The sequence below is a fragment of the Ciconia boyciana genome, chromosome 20 (genome assembly GCF_034638445.1).
Source record: "Ciconia boyciana chromosome 20, ASM3463844v1, whole genome shotgun sequence".
NCBI classification, from domain to species: domain Eukaryota; kingdom Metazoa; phylum Chordata; class Aves; order Ciconiiformes; family Ciconiidae; genus Ciconia; species Ciconia boyciana.
Genome location: NC_132953.1, coordinates 6906016 through 6931246, shown reverse-complemented (window position 1 = coordinate 6931246; position 25231 = coordinate 6906016). Strand labels below are relative to the sequence as shown.

The window sequence follows — 25231 nt, the reverse complement described above, 5'->3', positions numbered from 1 at the left end:
CTTTTCAAATTACACTTGCCATTAGTAGTAATTCATTTTTGACCTCTCCAGAAAACACAGACGCTAGAAGGATGTGCCATTTGTGTTATTGTTTAGAAAATGAGTAACTGTAGAGGAGGTTAGAGATGAACACAAGGGGCCATGAGAAAGTACTTAAAATCAGGAAGGTCAACTATTGTTCTTACTCCACACAAAAGTAAAGGACCAAGGGATATCATTAAATTTAAAAAGATAGTAAGTGTAATGCTACTAAAATAAACAGCCTGTAATTCATAAACAAACCTCATTGTCATAAGTTAGCACTAAGACTGAGCACTTAGTGAAATTAAGACCAGCGTATTTAAGCAGATAAGTATGAGGTTTAAGGTTTAGGCAAAGTGTGAGATGGTATCACACATGCGATACTGAATCGTAATCTAGCCACCAGAGAACAGCGTATGGAGGGAAAAAAAGGATTCTGCAAAGTCACCACTCACAATTTATTTCTATTTTCTTCTAATACACTGGGTACCATACCCAAACTGGAAAGCAGACTTGATGAGCCATTGGTCAATGATTAACTAGCAAGGAACTCGCCAGTAAGAAAAGGCAACATCATTTATTAAAGCAAAGACAAGCTTTATGCAAGCTGTTATTTTAGTTGTTAGCCTAGATAATAAACTTCTTTCTCCTGATACTTACATTGATATTGTTTCACTGGCTTCTATGGAGGACCAGCAACCAATTTGACAAGAGATTGAAAAGTTGTTGTGCTTCGAGTTAGTTTTATTAAAGAAAAGAAGAAAATACTCAACAGCAAGTGATATTAACAGAATGTTTCAAAGCTCTCTTGAGGATTTCAGATGCTATGCACATATTTCATAGAGGAGTTCAGGATGGCCAGTCCATTGAGTTTCCGCAGTTGAAAAATATGCCTGAAAAGACAACAGAAGAGTTGCTGGGGGAATATAAGATGCCTAATAATAAAAGTTTTAAGCTTCCACTGCTCTGCTATACCCCATGCCCAAACTGTCAGGGATGTTTAGTGTTACATTCAATAAATTCCTCCTAAAGTAGCATGAGAAACAGAGTTTCTAGATTACTACTCCCCACAAAAAGGAAAATGAAAGTTCTAAATAGTACTTGACAATTGTTCAAATAGGTGACATTTAAAATTAACAAAACTAAGAAAATAAGGTGTTTCCCTTTTATATCTCTGGAGTGTTTTGCAAATCTCAGAGCAGATACTTTCTCTATTGCTCATTTGCAATCTCCAACAGAAGCAAGGTACTGAAACTTTTGGAACCTAAGCATTATCCCTTGCTTTCTGCTGTGGTTCAGGATGTATATTAACAAGCTGAACTCAGTTCATCTGTCTGGAATGCAGTTCAAGATAAAGTTGACAGTTTGCAGCTTGCTAGAGCTTGGCATACTCTTGGCAGGCAGCAGCAGACATTCTTTGCTGACATTTATACTTTTGTTTTGCTCTCATTATTGCTCTGACCTCCACAAACTTATCACTCCTCCTCCTTCCATTCTTCCAGCTTTCTGAGCTCCTTGAAACATGTTAAGACAGACAACTAACAACAAAGGAACCCTAAAGCAGAACTGTGGGGACAGTACCTCAAGTAGGAATTCTAGTTGGAGGAAGGGTGATAGATTTCATGGAGTATTTATATAAACTAATCATCTGTCCTATACCTGTTTGTTCTACAAATAGAATCAACTTAACACTGGTCAGCTTTTCAAGAATTATCACCTAATAACAACCAGATGGTCCAGGGGAATGATAGTTCTTTTACAATACCTTGGTTCAGCAACACAAAGCTTCCCCAGAGCAATTGCTGCATTCTTCTGCACTAAAGGTCTTGTAGCATCACCACCAGCATGTTTCAACAAAATCATCACAACATTGGAATTCAGTAAGGACGTTGCTGCTCCAGGAACTACAAGGCACTGGCCAAGGCAGAAAGCAGCATTTCCCACAATCATTTCATTCTCTGAGTCCAAGAGCTTCAGCAGCACATTGAACCCTGGGAGAAAGAGAGATTAACTGTACAGAATGCACACAGATTTGTTCAAGTAGCACTGATATTTTCTCCTGTCTTGACCTAAACTCCTAGAGACCGAGCATTGTTCCATATCGGGCATTTTTCAAGAAAACCTGGAGGAGCAAGGGAATTTCATAGCAAGGTTCAGGATCCAGGATGCTGTCTCAGCTTCACCTGCCTAGATGCCTTTCTCACAAAACTGAATCTACACCCTAAGATGTTCTCTAGCATGGAGCATGTGTTTCTGCATTTGTTTAATATTTCTCTGAAAGTGAACATGCCACCTTTGCTGCTTGCAGGATCTTGCACTGGCCTCTCACCCCACCAGACGAGCAGGGCAAGCACAGAGTAGAGCACTTGTAGCGCCAAGCTAAATGTGTTAAGACAGAAATGCTGTTGTGGAAAGAATAGCTGAAAAAAGGAACATAAAAAAGCTTTCTATATATCCTTAGCTAACATAAAACAGCTCAGCTCATCTACTTCCATAACCTGTACTAATGTACAGCCACAGAGTATTTTGGCTATACTCTTGACCCAGAGTTTTATATCTCTTGCTGGCTTCTGTAAGCAGCAGCAACATCTCAGGCCACAGGACCTAGAGACATTTAGACCGCTTTCTAAATGAAATACAGCCACGGCTTTCACATGCAGGAAGTTTCCTTGGGGGTTGCATAAGTTTGCTTTGGTTTTCTTTCATGCTCCCATCTGTTCTTACAGATCACATCCCACCTTTGCTGCTGCAATAAGATCTTCTGAAAAAGCAGTGCTGCTCCTGAGAGCAACAGTGGCTGGAGCAGAAGCTGAACTAAGTGGCCCAGCTGGAATGCAATTTAACATCATGGGACTATAGCTTAATTCCAACAGGCTCCTAGCAACAGGGCAATGTCTGGGTTGGCAAACAGAGATGACAAAAACAAGAAATAGTGACTTCTCACAAGATTAATACCCAGAGCTTTGGTGGAAAGATTGAGAGTGAAGTGTTATTGCTAATTTGAGGAAGTGAAAGCTTCATCTACAGATGACAGTGAAACTAATATGGGCTGTACAAAAGGAAGATGATGCTCTGAGAGGTTTTTAATGAGTGCAAATCCTTAGGGTTCAAGTTGAACTAGAAGAGCTGACAGTTTCTTGACAGGTTCAACCATTTAGATAAAACTTAAGTATTCTCTGTTGTAGCTACATTAGCATTAATTGAACCTGGATTTTAAAGCAATCCAAGTAGTGTTATACTGCATGACTAGAGCAAATATACTCAACAATACCCTAACACACCTGGTCTGATATCATCACTCTGTCTCCATATCCATTTCCTTTTAATACGAGGCCAAATATCCACATGTAAATTGAAGGAAACTATAAACAGCCTCAACCTCTGGAAAACAGATGTCTAAATGAAGTTTCTTACTTTAGTCACTAACTTTGGGAAATACAACCCAATTCAGTTACAGTTTACAAGCACTTTTTTCAAAATATACATATTTCTGGCTCTGAGAAAGCATACCAAGCCATTTTACTAAAGCGCAGTTTCTCTAACTTGGGCTCGTTATCTGATGTGCCTATTTCCATCCACACACAGAGCTAAGGCTCATTAAGCACTATTTCAGGAGGTAAACCAGCACATTACTCAGAAAACATGGCCAAAGTCTTGCAAGAGTAAGACCCAGTGTTCAGTTCCATTCTAGAAGGGAAGAAAGTAATTGGATGATACTGAGATTAACTCTCTGCATTCAGTCTCTAATTAGTGAAGTTGTCACTTACTTTTATCTGACTTCACTAGATCTTCTTGAGCTTGTCTATTACTTCTGGTGCAAATGGAAAGGGTCTTTATACCATAATTGGATGTGATCTGTCCTCCAGCCTAGATTTGATTAGAATAAAGCATACATTAACAAACATCCAGTTCATAACCCAACTTACTCAAGGTTACAGAATGGCGTAGGTACCATGGAGATAGTTAGGTATTCCTTATGCCTAACCCCAAATACCAAAGTAAGACCTTTGTAAAGTATGTATCTCAAGATGAACATAGGCTGAAAATGTCACAAGAACCATCTCTTTCCTGCCAGCAATGGACATACAAAGTTCCCTGAATCTCTGGAGCTCAATTCCTTTCAAACTATTAACGCCTCTGATGCTTGCTCGTTACAAGAGCCAAGCTGAGTGCCACAACCTTTTTCTAGACTAATTTTATCTGCATCATAGCAAATCTGTAGAATCCACATCAAGCTGGGTAGACACACATTCTGTTAGATACACAGATATACAGCAAAACAGTGACTACAGATTAACGTATGCATTATTTAAGGAAAAATCGTTCCCAAGCTTGATTCAGCACTCACTGATAATCAGTGGAAAGGGCTCCATTGCTTTTCAGTGGTCCAAATTAGATCACACCAATTTTAAGCTTTAATCCTCCAACTGGGCCTGCAGTAGTGGATTCTTGAATTTGCAAGTCTCTGCAAGCAGAGCTGTGCACAGGCACCTGGCTCATACAGAAACAACTGAAAAATCTGGGCTATGGACCAGACTACAGAAGGCAGTCTAGTCTCCAAACTGGCTACCTAGCTTAAAATTAAACTCGAGAGCACTGTTACAATGGACATCACAGATGCAGACACATGCAGCCAGTGACTGCACAGGTCTTTCTCCAAGGGAAAGGAGGCTAAACACAGGAGCAACTATGGTTTTCTTAAGGGACAATACAAGCAGAAATAAAGTTAATTTTGTTAAATTAATTTACTTTCAAGAATTTAATCATTTTCTTCACCACCCCTCTTTTCACTACTTCTTCTGTCGCCGAGGAGGATGCTGGCAGGATGCGACTTAGCACTCCAATGGCTCTCTTAATTAGAAAACAGTGAGAGAGAAGCAAAAAAAAGAAAAAGTTTATTTGCCCAGACAACTTTAAGGAATTGTCAAATGATTCTGGTTTTGCAGAATAAACCCAAAAGTAATTAAAGGAGACATTTACAGAAATACAACAAAGAACATCTTTGAGACATGGCTTTTTTATTGCTTACTGGAAACTGAACTCAGCACAGCTTCAAAGACTCAGTGTAGAGAGAGATGAGACCAAACTGAGATCAGGACAACTCCCTGTATGTTGATTTATTGAAACAAATTCCTAGAAAGAAACCAGCCCAGCACGTCTGGTCTTGAGTCAAGTGAAACAGATCAGAAAAATTCATGTGAGCTCAGAGCTGAACGGACTCTGAGTCCACATCTGTTCCTACCCATTTGCCTTGAATAACTGCTATCTGTGGGAATTATACACCATTAATAGGAGTACAATCTCCTAGGTATGATTCACATACAAGAATTGTAAAAAGAAACAGCTGCTAAACACCCAAATTTTTCTTGCTCCTTTGCTTCTAGACTGATTTTTTTTTAAAGAGTTTTATATTGAAAACCATCCTAAGGATGAAATGATTTGTAAGAGCTTCTATTAAGTAGCTTTCAAGAGAACACTGAGAACCTCTTGCATCAAACAGTATAAAAAACTGAATAATATAAGTGGTATATTATTTCTTTACTACTAATAATTATGAATGTTTTAGACATTTAGACAGTCTGTACATAATTCTAATGTACAGACTTGCACAGGGCAGCAGTTTGCACTGAAGCGTTCAGGTCAGGTCAGCTAATACAATCTTGCGGTAGTCCATAGACATCCCACTTACTGTCACAATCCTTTCATCCTTATCCCTGAGGAGAGACATGCACCTGCCACTTATGTCCACAGCAAAGTACTGAAACAACAAAGTGAAAAACCCAGGTTCAGCTGATTACTGGGAAGTGTTAGAGCAGCAATGGGTTAACAGACAAAGTACTCTACAACAAAGAATCCGATGGAGATCAGGGCACTGGAGATCAGGGCACACGTGGCAGTAAGTTATAACACTTCAGCACCCAGATGTAACTTAAGAAATTCTTCCTAATTTTGGAGTGTGCCAAGCATCTAAGAATACCCCACAACTGGAGACTGATGCCGATTTATACCAATTTCCATTTGTACTGATTTATACCGATTTATACCGATTTATACTGATTTCCATTTATACCACTATGGAAAGGTACTGTATGTGCTTTACATGGTATTTTTCTCGTAATGGGGGGGGGGGCATGGAGGAGAAAATTTTGTAAATTTTTTTCACTTTTTACCTTACTTAAATTGTCAACTACCCTTAATAATAACCTTAAACACCAATAAAAATTAAAAATTAACGGAACAGTAGCAAAATCCAAGGTTGGCAGCCTTTAAGTGCTTCAGCATGCTTGATGTGAAAGAGGGCTCTAAATCCATCTAATGCAGTCAAGCTCTTTTTCCCTGTACAGACTGCAAGGTCACAATATTCCACGGTCATTCCCTCACCTATTCTATTGAATGATCTGGTATGACTTCAGTGACTTGCATCAGGCCCATTTACAGTGACAAGGGAGGAGGATGCTCTAACTGCTCGAGCAATTCTGAATCTCTGAGGAAGTGATTATAAGAACACTACTACCAAAGAACATTCACAGATCTTGTATACCTGGATGATCACATTTGATTCAAGCAGTAAGTTCATTATTAGGCCCAGCACTGCAAACAAACACTCCTGGTATTTGGGTGTGCTGACATCAAAGTATTCATCCTGCATACAAAGGAGAGAAGAGTGCAATCAGTTGAGAGGTTTGGAATATGCACTTCCTCAGTCTTCTGTGTATTTACTTACATGGTGCATCAGTGTTCCCTGATGCACCATGAACAAAGAAGGAAGAAAAAGTCCCATGAGCACCAGAGCTAATGATGCCTTTTTGATACAGATTCGTTCTTGTGTTTGTTTCACTTTGGTATCTAAAGCTGCATGCTCCAAACCTCTGATGTTTAGGCAAGATCCTTTCCCACTCTCTGAATTCTTTAGTTTCCGAGGACTGAGTTCATACCGCATCCTTACCCTGAAAGGGGCCAGTTACAATAAGGGATGACTCACTCTCCTCCACCCATCTATCGATCCACGACTTATGTGAACAATGGACTGCTTTGAGACCTTTATCCAACTATCAGATTTGAAAGATCTCAGTCAAGGGTTCAGAGCTGTTAAGGGAGGCAGACAAACATGATCACACAAGTGCCATTTCCACAGGAGATAGGGCTGAAAACACTGTTCTAGGGAGCTGTTAAGTTTCTTTACCACAAGCTTTAAGCACGCTTGCCAGCACTCTTTGCACTCGGCCATCTGCATTCGAATGACTACATCTGCACACAGATTCCCCATGATGCCAATGCAACGGGCAAGGGCTGCCTGGTTCACCAGCTTGGCAGAGGTCTAAAAACAGAAGAGTGAAATAACAAATGAAGAACAAATGACAAGGAAACAACAAATATGTGTTCCTATCCCTCTGGCAATGGAAAATGGGATTCCAGAATCTCTCTCACCTATGTTAAATCCCAACTGTCCAAAGTTTGCAAGTCACTCTCATTTTCACAATGAATCTCCCGATGACATTTTAAGAGTCTTGGGAAAAAGTGACTGGATTCTGTGGTCCCTAACCTCAGACCATGAATATTTCCTACTATCACTTACTTAAGTCACAGACCAGAACAGCCTCTGCTGCAGCTGTAATTCCAGTAAGGTATGTTCAAAAGGAGAGAGCAACAAGCACTGTAAAAGTGCTGTAACTATTGCATTGTCTTGGTGCTCGTTTGGAGAAGTGGAAGTATTTTACTTTCCAGCTGTATCTACCGTTCTGCAACAGAACCAATCTTCCCTATCATCTTTCCTCTTCCTGCAGACAGGTTTCTGTACCAACAGTATTGTACGTTTGTAGTTTAAATAAACGATAACCAGGAAAGGGATCTGAACAACTAAACATTTTTACCTTGTGACCTAATGTCATCTCTTCACCCTGATCTCTCAGATTAGAAACAGAAAAAGTCACTATCCAAGATATAACCAGTTGGTGACAATGGATTAAAGTCACATTAAGAAGAGCGTAACACAAAGCTGAGGGTGAAATCCTGGCCTCTCAGACTACCAGTGGGAATCTGCAACAAAGTCCAGCATTTTCACTGAATATAAAACTAGTCATGTGTAGAAACCAAGCACTAAGTACTAGAGCCTGAGAATATTTTCCAGAGGAAAGTATATGATAAAACTGGATTTCTTATGCCTACAGAACTAGGGACACAGTAACTACTGTAGTTCTACCACAGAGGGGTTTTGTCTAGGAACAACTGACTGGAAAGAGTGGTCATAAGACATGTTACACAAAAGTAAACCAGAAATACAGAAATTAAGATCTTTCATACCATTAAGTGGGTGAATAAAGGTAAAACACCTGTGGAAAGCATGACACGGCACTGGGTTCTGAACCTGTTGAGGGATAAAGAAAGCCATATTTGGACACTTAAAGCTTTAGACAAAAATCACAGATAAAGGCAACACAACAGCAACATAAAGACAGGTAAACATCAGTCAGCAATGTACCCTCACAGCAAAGGCAGCCAACAGCGTTTGTCACTAGCTCATTTAGTACATTTCAAAGTACAACTTCATAAGAAAGAATGAAGAAATCTAAGTTACCTTTCCTCTTCAGTTAAATCAGATAGTATGTTCATGGCACTGCTAGCCCTGGCATCAGTGCTGTTGACAAACGTCATCAAAATCTGCAGCCATCTGTTATTAAAAAACCCCCAAAATTTATGTCAGCTTTGGTTTAATTACTAAAGATCAAAATTGTATTTTCAGTGCACCAACACAATTTATGATCTTAAACTCCTCTGCGTTCAGTAGGGTTTTGACCAAGCTGGATATACTAGGCCCTCCAGACATACTCAGTCACCTAACTGCCATTAGAACAATATTTTGGCACTAGATTCTCTCACAATATTGTCCCTCTTTGCACAAGTACAGTGATTTTAGCACATGTACCAATTTCTGTCAGCATTAGAACATTTCATCAGCATGTAAGCTTCACAGACATTTGAAGCTAAGCTGCTTTGCTGCTGGCAAACATCTTAGGGACACATAAGTAGAATGCAACGGTCAGGACCAAGAACACCATCAGCACAGCCCAGTACTGAACAGCTTCAACAGATTGTAAAGGCCTGCAGGGAATGTCAGTGTTGATGCTTGCATGGCTTAAAAGGACACACTGAGCAAACCCAACAGTCTTTGGAGGGGTTTAACTAAAAAGCTTTATAGTAGCAAAGAAATATTAATCTCCTGCCTGAATAAAAAGAGCATCATACCATTCACCCTTTGAGCTTTTGGAATAGTGTGTGCTTGTGGCCGTGGGATTTGAACTGCATGCAATTCACAGGACTTCAGACTGTGAACCCATAAGCTCTGCCGAACAAGTACATCTGCAGACACGTGCTGGGGTTTCCACGTGCCCCTCTACTGAGCTGAAATTCTCTGCCACTCTTCTCCAACTTTGTAGCACAGTGAGAGAACCTATAGTCTTGTCTGTTTTTGATGACAAGTCCAACTGCCGAGAAGCTCAATATCTGCAACTTTACCTTCTGAACATCCTAACTCTTTTCAAGCATTCAGGCCCAGGATCTCTTTCAGAAGTTGACAGAAGATTTTTCAGGCTCCTGATATTTCAAGCCACAGTAATATTATCTGCCTTTTTAAAGCATCCTCTTAGATGTGGCTCATTTCTTTAACCTTTCCTCTAAGGAAAAATGTCTCTGGATTAATGTTGTATATAATATAGTGAAGCATGTTCAACTGTTGGAGAATCTTTTCTGTTCATCCATTACTTCAAACCATGTAGTGCAAACCAGTAAATTAAAATTTCTCCTCTGCTTAACTCTAGAAGGAAATAGCAGGACAATATGATAAAGGTAATAGACTGTTGTTTCTTTCTCCACTCAGGGAGTCATGGCAACACTGAATAATCATAAATACCAATTACCAAATGAGGAGAGAGTCGCAGCTTGAAACCATGAGCTATTAAGAGACAACAGTGTAAGCTCCTGATTGAGTGCTAGACAAACACACACTTACTGGTTTCAAAAAAGGCAACTATGCCTCAAACTTACATGAACATCCTCAGGAATAAGCCCTTTCTACTTAGTTTCACAGTCATCTTCAGATACAAAGTTTACTATAGTTTTCTCTACACACCTAACTTTTACTTTTGCTTAGCTAGGCCTGTCCCTCAAGGATAGAAGTCTCAATGTCATTGTGTTCGTTTCAGAAAGGCTGTCACCTTGGTGCTAGTGGAATGAGTTCTGAACATCTGTGAACCCAGGCATTAAGGAAATTTTTCTGAGGTATAGTAGTGTTTATTACTTGGTTAGGTCCTGGTGCCTGACCAGCAGTCTCCTCCCATTCTCATTCTCCAAGTAAAGAGAAATTAGTGCCAATGTCTCCTTTTGGATCTCCGATACCCCAGAAGAAAGCAGTTTCGGCAGCTGTGCATTCACATCAGGGTGAGTCAACAGAAGACGCTGATTTTCTTCTGAAAAAAGAGAAGATCTAAGAGCAATGTCACACACAATGGCATCCCCATTACTCTTACAATTTTTTTTTCCTAGGTACTGATTTAAGAGGTTTAATGTCTTTATTTCATCCACTAATGTGCTCATTCACTCTGATGTGTTCATCTTGAATAACACTCCTGCAGAGCAATGGTAAGGCAGAACACCCACTAATCTTCTCTCAGCTCCATTACTTCTCCACATACACTGGTGTTTGAATTTCTACTCTCCCTAGCAACATGCTAGCTTCTCAGGCACCAAGCACTTCTTCAAAGAGACACCAGAATTGTGACTACAAAGTGCTCCTCACTTCTTCAGCTGCCTGCAAACTGCTAGGGCCCAGGCTGTTCAACACAACAGTACACTGCCCTGCCAGGAACAAACACGTAAGCCACATGAGCCTGCACATTACTCTGTATTTACTGCTAACTACCTATAGGCAGAATATAAAATGTGTTTTCTCCCTACCTTGCAGCATGAATATTCTCTTGGGCATCAGCTGGATCCCATCATATACAAGTCACCACAGATGCTGACGCCAAGCACTCTGTATTTTCCTTGTGTGGCACTCTGCACCATTTTACCACCCGCCACCACCCCCCCTAGACCATTTCTCATCTACGTGATTACTCCGTAGAAAGAGAGGCAAGGGCTACCTGCTCAAGGACTACTGATTGCGAATACCAAAGGAATTCAGCCTTCTATAATGGTACTTCTATAAAACTCTGCTTTTTGCTGGTCTAACTGCTTAAAAAAGACAAAGTGATACAAGTGATATTATCTTAAAAGCAGCAATAATCACAGGGAATTTACTTTCCACCCCTTCAGTAGATTTAAAATGCTCACGGAAATAGACTGGAAATTTCATCTCATGATGCACAGAACTGTCAAAATTGTGGTTGCTGCTAGCAGTATACCTCCAACACTTGCATTTGACCTGTAAAACTTTGTTTACAATAAGATCTAGACCCCAGTGCTATGGGAAAGCAATGTTCATGCCAAACAGTTTTAGACACAGTAAGTACCATATTAACAGTGCATTAACAATGATTAATGTTGATTACATAGTTTTACCATTCCCAGCGCAGACAGCTTGCCAAAGGACAAGAAGAGAAACAGACAGATCCACTTCAGCAGTGTTTTTTCTCTCTGCACAGAAGCCCCTAAATTAGAAACGTTAGCTCGTAAAAAGAGCAAAGGACAGATCAAACAATTAGCTTTTTGGCTAGGGAAATCAGCAAAGTCCCATAGAGATGAGGATCTGCCACATGAACACTTAAGCTCATAAGCTCTAAACCCAGCTCATTGGTTAAACATTTTTAGGACTATCAGACTTGTTTTCCAGAGGACTTCCTCTGAGACCAGATTTATGATCTACTAGCTCTACTCTACCCTCAACACACACAGACCCTATACGAGCATTACACAGCACAATAGAGGTGATAAATTCAGTTCTGCACTGAGGTAGTTGTGAATAGCCAGGGTGTAAAAACCTTGTGCAAATTTGGAAGTGCTTCATCTCTTAAGTCTGTTTACAGCCAACACCCAAAATACTGACAAAGCCTAAAGAAGTCTCTGTGCTGCAGTCCCATTGACAGCCTTAAAGAATAGCTCTCCTGCCCCTGTTCAACCAGATCATGCTGTTCTGAACCAACTTAGTTGTGCAAAACTTTCAAATCGCATCTTTTGTACGTCTTACTTGTTTCCGTTATCTATCTGAACCTGACTCAAATATACATTCACACAAGAGATGCCTCAAAGACAAAGTTTATAAAGCAATACAGATAAATATTAGATTTGTTTTTTGATTACTGAAACACAATACAACAGCAGCCAAGAAAATACAGCAGCAGAAGACAAAGGTCCCCAGAGATGATCCTCTTTCTGGATTACAGGATTAGAGAGTTTCACAGGTTACATTACAGAGCTATATGGCCAAATATTTACTGATGGCAATTAATAGCACCAGAGAGTCTAGCCAGGTATACTTAAAGCAACTAAGTGCTTTCAGATGTTCTTTAATATTAAGGTTTTTTTACAAGTGTGCTCTCACCATGAGAGACAGGATAACTGTACAGAAATCAGAGACAGAAGCAGAAATTCATTAATTCTGTTCACTGCATCTAAGAGAGCACTGTTTGTATAAAAGTCAGATATAAGTCAGTCCATTCAGATATTCAAATCTGTTATTACATTGTCTTTTGATCATTTCATCTGCATTTCAAGAGGTGATTGTGTTTCTTGAAAACAGTATTTTCATTTCCTCATGCTGTAACACCCTACTGTTTTCCTTTGGAGAGCTCTTACCGTCTTACAATCTCGTTGTCTTTGAGGATACTGAACCCATTGTTTGTTCTAAATAAAGTTTGCTCAGTGCCTGAAAAATTCAGAGATAAACAAGTCAGCTCTATGATCCATCTGGCTGATGTATCATTGTGAAGGCAGACTCCTGCTCTTCTGTAACACAGTGTTAAAAGAAAAGGTCACTGGATCAACAGCTTTGGGGAAAGAACATCATTAAAAGAGGGGAAAAACTCCAAGAGTGCTACTTGAAGTAGAAGCAGCTTCGAAGCTGAAGACCGCTCTAATTCATGCCTGGGCCTGTAGAGAACAACTGACTTCAAGTTAAAGGCTTTTTAGGAAGACTGAAACATGAGACTGGCTTTGCAAATTAATATGCTTTAACAGGGAATTACAAATATTTCTAAACAAATGAAACAGCTCTTCAGAGACCCAAATCCGTAAGTAATCTTAACAGCTCAGCTACAACATCAGTCTAGTTCTGAAAAATGGATGTGAATATCTACTGGCCAGAAATTTTGAAATATCAAACATTGCTGATTTTATGTTTTAAATATAGGAATAGTTTTTCTGTTCCTTTAAAAACTACTCCACTTGTATTCATCTACTTGGATTACAACTCCCATGACCAACAAGCTTTGCATCAAATACTTACAATCTTTCACGGCTCCTGTCAAAAGTCTGATCCCTCCTGTATAGTAGAGGATATTCTGGTCAGGCCTATCAAGTTTCTGCAGCAGTTCTTTTATGAACAGAGTGGCAAGCTTGCCAGACTGAACTTCGCTCATTGCTCTCTCTTCATCTTGCGTTCTTTTTTCCTCCAAGTTTACCTCGTTCATACAGTCTTGGGGGGGGAAAAGGAAAAAAAAAAAAAGCATGGCAGTTAAATGTTTTGATATGGCCAAGTTTCAAGTAAAAAAAGAAGTTGACTCCATGACAGAGAGAGTACTACTTTCTACACATAGATGTACAGAATGACCCACAGCTCTGGTGAGTGAAACAGAGCTTAAAGAAGAAACAATCAGAAACAAAAGCTGCATGAAGAGACTCCATCAAAAGTTCTGAAGAGCAGAACAGTGGTTTTGATTAAGTTCCATCTTGATCAGAAAACAAGGGATGACAGTGTAAAAATGTCTATTTCTTACCTTTAAATAGGCTTTCCTTTTGGGGATCGATTTGTAAGATCTTCTCATAACACTGCCTGGACTTAACAGAGAAAAGAAACGGGCTCTCAACTTAAGATAAAAATGGGAACATGATAAAAATTATATCCTAGTCAGAGTTATCCTGTTTAAGCCCAGAAGTTCTTGGGCCACAGTACTTAATAAGTGTGAAAAATAAAATCTATGGAGACACACAAGTCAAAACTTTCATAATTAAAAGTGTAAGCGGCATATTATTCTCTGTCCCTACACCTGCCTGCTGTTTCAAAATTAAAAGGAAAATTTCAGTAGTAGGAACTAGTACTAGTAGGAACAAAAAAAGCAAAGTTCCAGAGAGAAAACAGAAAATGAAGCATAGCATTAGAACTGCAGGAACTGTAACTATCAGCAGGGATCAGACATGTGCATCTTGTATCTTCATCTTCTATTTGTGCATTTTGCGTATCTTGAGCGTATGCTCCGACTTAAACCGATCACCAAGCTTGCAACAGGGAAGAACCTTCTTCACAGATCAAGCTGTCAAGAACCCCTCAAGGTGGATTTCATGTAGACTTGTATTGTCCATGCTCTACAGTTATTTCTAGTGAAGTTATTTCTAGTGAAGTAATTTCTGACAGGATCAGAAATACTTTTGAGCTTGCCTGCTCTCCTCTTCAGGCTCTTTATTATTTTTGAAGATGAAGGGTCAGGGATGTACTAAAATATCTGGCAGTTTATTTCAAGCTCAAGTATTTGTTAATAGGATGTCCCATTATTTTAATAGTATTTATGCTTCCATTAGGTTTTCACACATGAAATGCGGAATTAAATCTTTTGTTTGACATCCATTTCACTAGGATCTTGGAAAAAAAAAAGATGGTATCACTCTCACTAGCATCCTTCATCTTAACAGGTCACTTAACTTCAAACACATAGAGATTTTTCTTATCCACAGGTGACGTGCAATCATTTCTTAGTTATATGCAGCAACAGTTTAATAACAACTGCTGCACAGAGCAATTTAGGATAAAAACGTGAAATACATTTTACTCAGTTGTCTCTTTGGGGGAAATGTAGTCACTGCTAGTAGACTGCAATCACAAGAGTCTGCAGTACCTGACAAGGACATTCCTTCACTCTGATCCTTACCTGAGCTGAAATATGGCACTTCCAGCACTACTGCTTCCCTGAGCACACATTGCTAATATCAGTCTTGAAGCACTTCAACAGAAGTGCCAGTCATGGGATTCTCTGAGCATATACACGATCCTTGCAGACTCCCCAAACACTCACCCAGTCTAGACCCAAGCCTCACAGCACTGGAGTAAAGCTTACTGTCTTGGTGTCGGACAGCCAAGTGGTGACAAATTCCCACCAGATAAACCATGCATACTGAATAGAAAATTCCCTCATTCTTTTGAGGTTGATTTAGAGTACAAATTGACACAGCAACACAGAAGCGTCCTCCTACATTTTGTGTGTACCAAAGTAAACGATACAGGCTATTTTACTAAGATATGGAAAGACTTGATTTTAGAATTATTAGTCTTCGCAAAGCACAGAAAATTTCTCTCAAGTCTAAAGGCTCAACATACTTTCATTTGTCCTATTCTTAAGATAACAAATTTCTCCCTCTCACCCACAAGATCACATCAAAAGCAGAACAAAACATGATCCCATGGCCACAAGATTTAGTCAGCTTACCTCACTGTAGCGCTTAAGTGCCAGGTGAGTTTTTCCCATTAGAAAATAGGCTTTAATACATTTTTCATTGCACTGTGTTAAAAAAGGAATTATTAATTATGTGTTTAGAAATGTTAACCTTTTAATATTTTTTCCAGCTTTCTGATTAATAGTTATAGCTGCCCAAAATAACTGTAAGAACAGAAGAGGGTATTCATACCATCTACTAGACGCATCTAAAGTTTATATGCTGAATTATTACCTCCAGGTACCAACTTTCCTTCCCTGTGCAAAGAACATAGGCTTTGGTCTGGTTTAAAGGTGGAAAGCAGCTGGTGCTAATATCCTTCCCAGAAAACTGCACTTCAGGCAATACAGGCAGACTCTCAAGCAATTAGGTAATGTTAAGGCCTGCTTCAACAAGTCTATAATCGCAGAACTTCTATAACAACAGAATTTCCGTATGTCTTTTGATTAGTTCTGCGAGGAATGAAATAAGTACTAATTTTCATTAGCTGTGCACAAAAAAAAATTGAGGAAACATCTAGCTCAACACTACCAGACTAGGTGATCTTTTCCAGTTCAATTATGTGTCAGAAATATTGATTTCTGGAAATGATACTGCCAATATTCTTAATAATCCGTTAATTGTGTTGTAGTCATGGGCATCACCAATGTAACACAACTGAATTTGGATTCAGCTCTTTGGCATTTTATATAATCTTTACCTTCCCCACCAGATCTGACCTTTGTCAGCTTAAAGAGTCCCTTTTCCCTTTTTAGAAGGATGAGCAAGATATTGTGTGCCAACGTCTGCAGTTAATAGCTTATTATCACTTATAACAAACTTTTTAATTAAAAGCTCTTAAGAGCTAGAAAAGCTTCTGCACACAGGCAGCACTGAAATATTAACTGCTTTACACTGTTCAAGTTAACTCAGAATGCAGGAATCTGTGCGACACCACCACATTCTTTCATTTCCATTAGCAAGTTTCCTCCATATCATCAGTTACACACAAATCCGCCTTCCAGGAGCACTTGACCTGATAATAAAAGACAGAATCCTGAAGTTACCTTTAATGCCCATTCACAGTCACCAATGGCTTTTTCATACTCATGTATCTTCAGGTAGGCCTGAAATAAACCCAAGAGAGGCCAGGCAGAAGAATTAGAATACTTCAAACAACTTCCACTAACTATTGTACAAACATTAGCTACTAAAAAAAAAAAAAATAAAATTAGACTGTTGATTTGCCTAGCCATTGATTTTGCAGGATAATTACCAGCTGTTTCTTAACTTGCCTTCCATCTCCTTGGAGTTTGTAACTTAGAATAAGTTTAATAAAACAAAATTCAATACACACATATGGATTATACAAGGCAAGCAGAGAATGCAAAGCAAATGTTAACATTCTACAGTTATAAAAGTCATCCCCCCCCCAAAAAAAAAAAATCAGTGCTTTTAAATAAAACTATGAACCAGAATGATTTTTTTTCCCCACTTATTCTGGAGGAGCAGGGGTTCACCTGTGCCACACCCAAGAGGAAGGAGACATGAAGACATGAACACTCCCTCAAGAAGGACTAGCCACAGCAGAACTAAAGCTGCCAAGGGATTCAGACACATCGATCAAGAGGGAAGAATTTAGACCTGTAATGATCATCTTTGTGCAACTCTTTCATTCAGTTTGTAAGAAGATTAAAACCTTCAGTCTGCACTGTCTTGTTGTTAACTCCTAGCCACAGTAAAAATTTGCTGTTGATAATATGGCAGCAAAGCAGAACTCATTAATTCCTGGTAGTGGAGGACGGCCAGGAAAAATTGTTTGCTCCCTTTTTTAAGCCTCTCTGTAATGCAACATATATTGCCTTTTATGAAATTCACTTAGATAACAGAACAATCCTTTTTGGGTTCTAGCCTAACAAAGTAACACTAAAAGCAGTACAGGGTAGCTCATTTCCACATGCTGACCTGTGCTCTGTTTGTGTAAAGTTCCTGCTTATCTTTCAGTTTTTCCAGACCCTCAGTGTATCTCTGAATGGCTATGACATAGTCTCCTTTCCTGAAGGCATCGTTTCCCTTCCCTTTCAGAGCTGCAAAACAACAGACATGCATTCAAAATAACATTTGTTTTTTATTTCCCCAAACAGTCACTGAGGAAACAGAGGTCATATTCTCCTGTTGGAATAATCATCAAAATTCCAGTCCAGCCCCACTGCAGCTGTCTTCATTGGCCATTATTTGCAAGGGGCTTTTGAGCTATTCAGTGCACAGGATGCCCATTCCTCTTTCAGAGGGAAAACTGAGCATTTGTCTTTGCCCAGCCCAGCTCCGAAATACTCAAACTCGTTCCCTCCATCCCAAACCCTTATCATAAAGAGGTTAGTATGGAGAAGAACAGGTTGCAACAACTCTATGAAGTATATAACCCCGTTACATCCAGCTAATCAATGCTGTGGACAAGATTGTTGGCCTCAGACAACCAAAGCACTGTCTCAGTGTGCATAAGAATGGCAATAACAGAGTAGCTCGATAGCCTCTTAAATCAGCCCAGTTCCTGCTAAGTAGTTTTTGAAGGCATTAGCTAGAAAAGCCTTTAGCAATTACCATTTGCTAAGTGTTCATTTCTCTTCCTCTGTTTAGCTCGTTCTTTTGCATCCTGTTCCAAAATTGCCAGAAAGCCATCTTTGAGCCAGGAGAGTTGGTGGTATTTTCGGTTAAAAGAAAATAAAAATAAAACAAAAAGAAGCAAACTTCATTAAAATCAATCTACAGATGAGAAAAAAGTAATGTCTAAGGTATTTCTGAGTCATTTCTCTACAAAGAAAACATTAAGGGGACATTTGAACAATTAAACTGGAACATGAATGACAAGCTATTACACATAATAGACCATTACTTGTAATAGACCATGCTACCACTCAGGATTTGCATACTTGCCTCAAAGTATCTCATCTCTAGAGATCAACTTGTTTCTTTTTAAATTCAGAATATGAACTTTTTAGATGAGAGGCCAGAACATAACAAACTACACCAACAAGCTTCCTACCTACAAACAAGTACAGCCACAGTGGCAAGATCCTTGAGTGTCTTCCTAGACCTGACTGAATTTTGATTAAAGTCACTAGAAAAGTTAGCTTTGACTTTGGTAGGAGTGGAATTAGGTCTTGCACGAAATAACAGCAATCCTTACTCCATCTCTGCTAAAACAGATTGAAGAGATGCTAAATACTAGAGGGAACTGTCCTACCTGTGTTCACTGCCTCTGCATTTGCCATGTCCTAAAAAAAGAGAAAGACAGCACATGCATGTACACATACAGACATTTTACTAAAACCCATAGCAGCAAAGGAACATTTGGTTAAGTTGTTCAAAGCTACAGCTTTGGTGTCTGAAATAGCCAGATGGATGCATACTGGGAATATCAAACTGACACTTAAACAAAGGATAGTAAGGAATTAATAATTTTTGACATTACCGGAAAGCTTCCATTTGTATCTTTAATGAGGCAAGTCACTGAAATCCAAACCCTACTGCAGGAATCAAAGCCTAATGAAATTAATGAAGGGATTATTGTGTCTTCAACTAGCTTTGCCACAGTTCCTGAAGCACAGGGAAAAGCTACAAGCTATGGCGCCTCAGTGTTTGCATCCAACTTGGATAAATCCAGCAGAAGTATTCTGTGTTATTAGCAGTCTTAAGACAAAGACAACACGACATCAAGTACCTCCCAACAAGACATCTAGTGAAAAAAATAAAGTCACATTCAGAAGATAACAGGAAGTATTGTTCAAATTTTTTTTCTCCTGGGCAAGGAATGAGAATTAGTGTTATTTAAAAAACCTAAACTGCATACACCTTTAACTTCAAAGGGAAAAAAAACCCTTTACAGAAGCTCGTGTGTTGATGACTGTTCTGTTCACTGTAGTCTTGCTTTCCTCCTCCTTGCTAGTTTCTTGATCATGGAGCCTTTTCTCTGTTTCAGCAATGGCTTTTTCCTTGACAGCTGGGTCTGTGGAGTTCAAGCCTTGCACTAAATCGGCTAAAAAGAGGATGGAAAAAAAGAGAGATACACGATCACACGAAGTGATCCTGGAAGGACCAGGAGTTCAGCTGTGCCCCTGATGACATACGCTTTTGAGGGCACTGGTGACCAGGATAGCCATTATAAATGGAAACACTGACAAACACAACTTCATCTCACTTCCAAAAGCCACCTACAGCTTCTGCATTATAAAAATTCCGAGGTTTAGAAAGCGACTCTTGGCATCCACAAAGCCTCACGACACCTGAGCTCATAAGGAGACTTCACACAAAGCCAACTCGGAACGGAGGGGTGGGAATTGTCCTCTTTTCCGTTCCTTTTCTGCCTTCCTTTTACCCACCCCCTTTTTCTTTCAGTCCCTCGTACCCTATCTGAAGAAAACGGGGATGTCCGACCGCCTCCGGCCCCGCCGCTTCCCCGCGGGCGGCACCGCCCCACGCCCGGCGGGGGGCGGCCAGCTCCGCCCCGGCCCCGCGGCACGCTTACTGATGTCGTCCATACGGCGGAGGAACCGCTGGAAATCCTCCTCCTGCTCCTCGTCGGCCAGCATGGCCAGGCCGGGGAAGACCCGCGGAGGGACCGGCCGCGCCGGGAGACTCGCAGCGGCCCCGCCGTTGCCGTGGGGACCACGTCCGCCGGCCACGCTCTTGACGCAGCGTCAGCAGGAGGGGCATTTGTGGGCGTGGTTACGCAGACGAAGAGGCGGTGCCTCGCTGGCCGCCATTTCGCGGTGAGCAGGAGCCCGAGGCCGAGCCGGAGCCCGAGCCCGCGCCCGCCTCAGCCGCAGCACAGAGCGCGGCCGGCCGCAGCCCCGGTCACCGCCCGGTGTCTCCCGTGCCACCCCCGGGGTACAGCCGGCTGCCGTCCTCCTCCCCGTCCGCCCGCCGTCTGGGCTTCCTCTCCCTCAAGCGTAACCCAGGGCATTGCGAGGGGCAGGAGCAGCCGCGGCCGCTGGTGGGAGCTGACCGCGCCCGCCATCCGCGCTGGGCCGTCCGAGCCTGGCAGGGTGCAGCAAGGGGTCCCTCTCCTGGCCCAGCTCAGCAGATGTCGTGCAAAACCCCACTCGCAGCGTGCAGCGCGGCCCCTCGCTTTGCAGCCCGGGGGAGGTTGGTCCCCGCGAAGGCGTGGTGGCCCCCGCGAAGGGCAGGGCAGCGTAGCGGGACCTGTTGGGACGTGCCCGTCCGGGCTTGGCCACAGACGCCCAGACCTCACTCGCCCTTACGTGGTAACTTGCTGCACTGCCTGAGCACCAGTGTAGAAATGAAGCACCTGAATGTGTAACAACATCATGCTTTACTGAGCACAGATAATAGGCAAATCCTCAGCACGAGGTAAAGATAGACCTACAGAAAGGGCATTCCTACCTCCTCTTTCTGCAGATTTCTTTTGAATGCTCTTTTAGAGCTATACTACTATGGGAAAAAAGTATGCTTTTATATTTGTAACGTATGTCAGAGCATTAAGCAGGTGACTTCTTCCTCCCCATTACTCCTAGATAAAATCCCTTTGATGGCAAATAGTGCTTGTATTTCTACTGCAGCAGAATGGCTGGCCTGACAGGGGCTACAGAGGGCCCCGCTACCAAAGGCCTTTGAGGTGAGCCATGGAGAAATATCTATAGCACAGCAGAGAGGCTCCTAGTCCAGAGCTGGTACAGGGCCACTATCTTCATCCTGGCTTTCCTCGCTTAACTTCTGGCTTGCAATCTCAGAGAAACGCTTCCTCGATCGCTGAGCTGAATATGCTCCTTTTCCCTCTGCTAAACAGGTCAGCCTTTGCCTTGCAACCTGAATGTGTGCAAACCAGAAGCGAGATCTCCTGCTGCCGCTCCCTCCTGCTTGTTGTTTTACCAAAACACACATCTGGGTATGATTTGGCAGAGTGAAGAGGCAAGCTGCCCTGCTGGCAGCTAATAGCAGGGAGCATATCAGCAGAGGCACAGGCATGTCATTTCTCCGAGGAGCGTTTAAGATCTTTTTGGTCTGGCTTTTTTAATGCCTGAAGTAATTGTCTGTTCATACACAGGGGATGGGAATGGGATAGCATGGGCAAAAAAAATCAGTGAAAGGGACTTCTTTGGTTAACATAAAGATTAGCTGAACTGAAGTTTAGCAGGCCTACCAACTGAGAGAGGGAACCTGAAGAAAGAAACATAAATGCTCATCTGCAATCAATACCCTCTAGCCCCCGTTGCCCTGATTTTTTACCAGACTTGGATTTTTTTTAAGACACCCTTTAAAGACTGGAACTTTCTCAACCTTTGATTGGGAAGGAGAGAGACTGGAGTCAGCTGAGGGTTAAACTCTCATTCCAATGGGCACTTCTTCCCTCCAAGTTAACAGGATCAGAAGGTCTCAGCAGCGTCTGAGAAGTGGCCACTTGACAGCCACGATTTCTGTATCCTCTGTGCCATCGGACAAGGAGGCGTCTCCCTGGGAGGGTGCTCAGGTCAGTAGGTTGCAGGGTCTGGGGGGGCCTGGTGCCCAGGGAGGCTTCATGCCACTCCCAGGAGCCAGCGCAGCCCTTCCCGGGGTGGGACACGCAGCCTGTCACCAGTGAGACAGCCAGAGGGTGGCACCATCCTCCAGCACAAAAAGCAGCTGGCCAGCTGGGAGCAAAGCTGTGATTTCGGGCCTTTCCCCACTTTGTCGCCTGTGTCCCCAAATCAGCCTCCATGCTCCACCAGCCAGGCTTGTGCACTGCGTGTGCTGCCAAATCCGAGCTACCCACCCAGCTGTGCTGTGGGTGCGCGATCTCTCCGGGTGGATGAAGCTGCAGGAAAAGAAACACAGGGGCTGGCTGATCTCCAGCAGTACATGCTGCTGGCCCAGCACATGGCCCAGAGACATGTCTCACAACCTTTTCGGGCTCTGAGGGCTAACTGTCCTTGCAAGAGAATCCTAGCTCTCCTTTACACCATGTGGCCCTGCTGGGATGTGTCAGGCTTGTGGTTCAAAGCAGTCTCTGCATCCAGCTTCCCCTCACACTAGCACTTCACACAAAGCATGTCCCCACCAGGATATGCACATGCACATGCACGGCTCCAACAGCCAGATGGGTCCTTGTCACCACTCTCAGGAGACGCTCTAGGGCCATGTTTTCAGAGCCAGAAGACCGGAGGTGGCAGTTAATGGACGCTGTCAGCCACCAAAGGGAGTCAGAGCATCACTGAGTCCCTGCTGCACTGCCAGGATATTTTAATTCCAGACACATTATAACCCAGCCACCTCAGGAGAGAAAGGCGAGAAACAGAGAGAGAGGTGTCCTGGCAAGTCTCCTGAAAGCGGCAGCGTTGCCTAAGGTGTGGAATACCAAGAAGTGGAAGGCCACTCTGGTGTCTGCTGGGCATGAAATTAGAAATCTCACTGTGAAGTTACAAACCACAGCTACATTCATCTGCCTACTCTTCAATGTCCCACCACACTGCCCTGGAGGAGAAATGCTCTCCTGGGCTATGTGTGCCAACAAGGCACTGAGCTGCCGGACTCCACAGGCAGCAAGGATCTCCCATCCTTTCCAGCCCCTTTGCTGCAGGAACTGCCAGAAGATCCCTTTCCCCTTCCCTCATGCACCGAAACAAAATAGCTCCCTTCTCTCCTCTTGCTCCGCATCAGCTCTGCTCTTGCTCATGTAAGCCTCCATCCCAAAGGTGGGTTTTTTCCTCTAGTGAAGCTGTTTCAAATCCAGTGTCCGTGGTGCCCAATTAAAAATACCCACGAGGCAATAGCTATGTCACTGGGATGCTCAGCAGTCTAGCTTTTATTTGTTATCCTAGAAAATCTAGGGAATAAAGCCACGCTTAAGGTCTAAGAGAATAAAAACTGTTCTAAGTAAACCACACACAGTACAAAGAGCTCGGCTTGCTGGTTCATTAAAAGACTCTTTTGGAGTTGCAGATTTGCAGCAAGCGGAGGTGGGGCAGTCTTTCTTGCTTACCTCTCTCTCTTGTCCCATGGGTGCTGCATGCAAGCAGCAGCAGCCAGTGCTATGCACTGGTGGAGAGAGACTGACTCGGCTCCTGCCTCTGCTGCAATGGCATCGTGAGAGGCTGATGGAGGCAAGGGAGGGGCAGTCAGAAAGGTTCTCTTCAATGGCTGTGAACTGCACAGATAAACTCTCTCCAGATGGGTGGAAAATGGGGCAAGTGCTATTCCTGCAGTCTCTCCCCTCACGTCAGGTGGACTGGCTGCTGCAGTTCAGCCTCCTATGCACTCTTGGCTGCCAGCTTTGCACTCTCCTCTCTTGCCTCTGGGATACCCGACTGGCTCAGTGGCCTGGAGAGCAAAGCTTTTCAGCTTAAAGATGCAGTATCTCTACAGACAGATCCTGTCTTTACTCCCAGTCACCTGCATCAAAATGGTCTTTACTTCTGCTCCTCCCATTCAGCTTCCCCTTCTCTCTCCATACAAGACGTTGCATTTCATTCTGCCATCAGATGCATTGTTTATTCCTCCTGTTCATCAGGCTCTGCAGGAGGGCTACAGAAGAAAGAGTGTAACTTGCTAGTGCTGCATGGAAAGCTGCTGCTCCCTCCCAATGCTGTTCACATGCTCCTGTAATTACAGAGTAGCCAGCAGATAGGGTGCTATACTGCTGTAGGGCCTCTGATGTGCCAGTGCCCCCAGCACAGTGGGGTGACTATGAGCTGCACCAGTGAGCCAGAGGAACATGAAGAGAAGCCTGCAGGACCTGAGCCTCTGTGGGCAGGATAAAGCTAAAAACGCAGCTGTGGAAAATAAGAGTTGGAATTCATTTAGCAGCCAGGCGAAGATTTCATTACAGCAAATGAAATGAAGAAGTTCTCAACTCAGCTCCACTACAAGATCCGCTACTCCCTTACAGAGAGCACGGTTGTGGTGCATGCTCCCTGCCTGGAGCTCGGGGAGGCTGTGCTAGGTGCAGCATTTTCCTGCCAGTTTGCACCAAACAGGCGAGAGCTTAATTCGCTAATGTGCAGAGAGGAGAGCCATCTTTACTGAAATGCTGTCCAGGCCTCTAAATATTTCCACAGTTCAGTACAGAAGCACTTAAAATGATGCCCGGAAAGTATGTGAATGTATATTCATATATTTATATCGGATGACAAGCCATCTAACTAGAATGCCTCGAAGAGATGAGAGAAAGAAGAAGCTGTTTTGCAGCAGATCTCCAGCCACCTCCCTTAAGCCCCCCTCGACCCCCGACTTGGACTTACCGTTCAGCCCAGCCTGTGGCAAAAGGAGATGCACTCAGCCAAGCTAACATTGACAGTTGGGTGCCATGGCCTCAACAGGGGGAGAGACAAGTTAAAACTACCAAGAAAGGTAGATCTGAAGATTGATGAATGGCTGAAGAAATACAAAGATCTAGTGAGGAATCTTTCAGTTCTGTTTGTCATTGAGCACAACCCCGACTCCAGGGAAAGAAAACTCATCACTCTTCACACATGGGCATGTGCTCTGCAGCAACAGTAAATTAGGCCAAGTGCTCCAGGCCCCTCTATCAATCTCTGAGAGAAGAGGAAAGACTACCTGAGCTCCTCACGGTTCATTAAGACGCTACAGCAGGAAACAAGCC

The 25231-nt window shown here is 42.4% G+C and overlaps 1 protein-coding gene across 9 annotated transcripts; it reads right to left on the bottom strand.

Moving 5' to 3' along the window:
• Nucleotides 1–503: 503 nt before the first annotated feature.
• On the bottom strand, nt 504–20307 carry TTC12 (tetratricopeptide repeat domain 12). 9 transcript variants are annotated; one of them, XM_072884745.1, is made up of 21 exons: nt 20162–20307; nt 19517–19672; nt 18881–18913; nt 18238–18315; nt 17602–17723; nt 16704–16763; nt 15651–15722; nt 13950–14010; nt 13460–13648; nt 12811–12880; nt 11578–11666; nt 10316–10484; nt 8597–8689; nt 8323–8386; nt 7205–7339; nt 6563–6664; nt 5711–5779; nt 4771–4872; nt 3789–3888; nt 1787–2012; nt 504–914 (listed from the first exon to the last, which is right to left on the bottom strand). In XM_072884745.1, exons 1-21 carry the CDS (start codon nt 20223–20225, stop codon nt 839–841), a joined length of 2130 nt encoding a protein of 709 aa, XP_072740846.1. In that variant the 5' UTR covers nt 20226–20307; the 3' UTR covers nt 504–838. The 9 variants fall into 9 exon arrangements, with proteins under 9 accessions (XP_072740846.1, XP_072740838.1, XP_072740841.1 ...); XM_072884737.1 differs by having other exon boundaries at nt 10316–10481; XM_072884738.1 differs by having other exon boundaries at nt 505–914; nt 18881–18911; nt 19521–19672.
• Between the last annotated feature and the right edge of the window lie 4924 nt (nt 20308–25231).

Excerpts from the sequence above, each read along its gene's own strand:
- TTC12 (XM_072884745.1), bottom strand. The coding sequence starts at position 20,225 with ATGCTGGCCGACGAGGAGCAGGAGGAGGATTTCCAGCGGTTCCTCCGC. Across the intron at positions 17,724-18,237 it reads AAATGAACACTTAGCAAATG|CTCTGAAAGGGAAGGGAAAC; the intron begins GTAATTGCTAAA and ends GTTGTTTTGCAG. Across the intron at positions 15,723-16,703 it reads ACTGTGAATGGGCATTAAAG|TGCAATGAAAAATGTATTAA; the intron begins GTAACTTCAGGA and ends TTTTTAACACAG.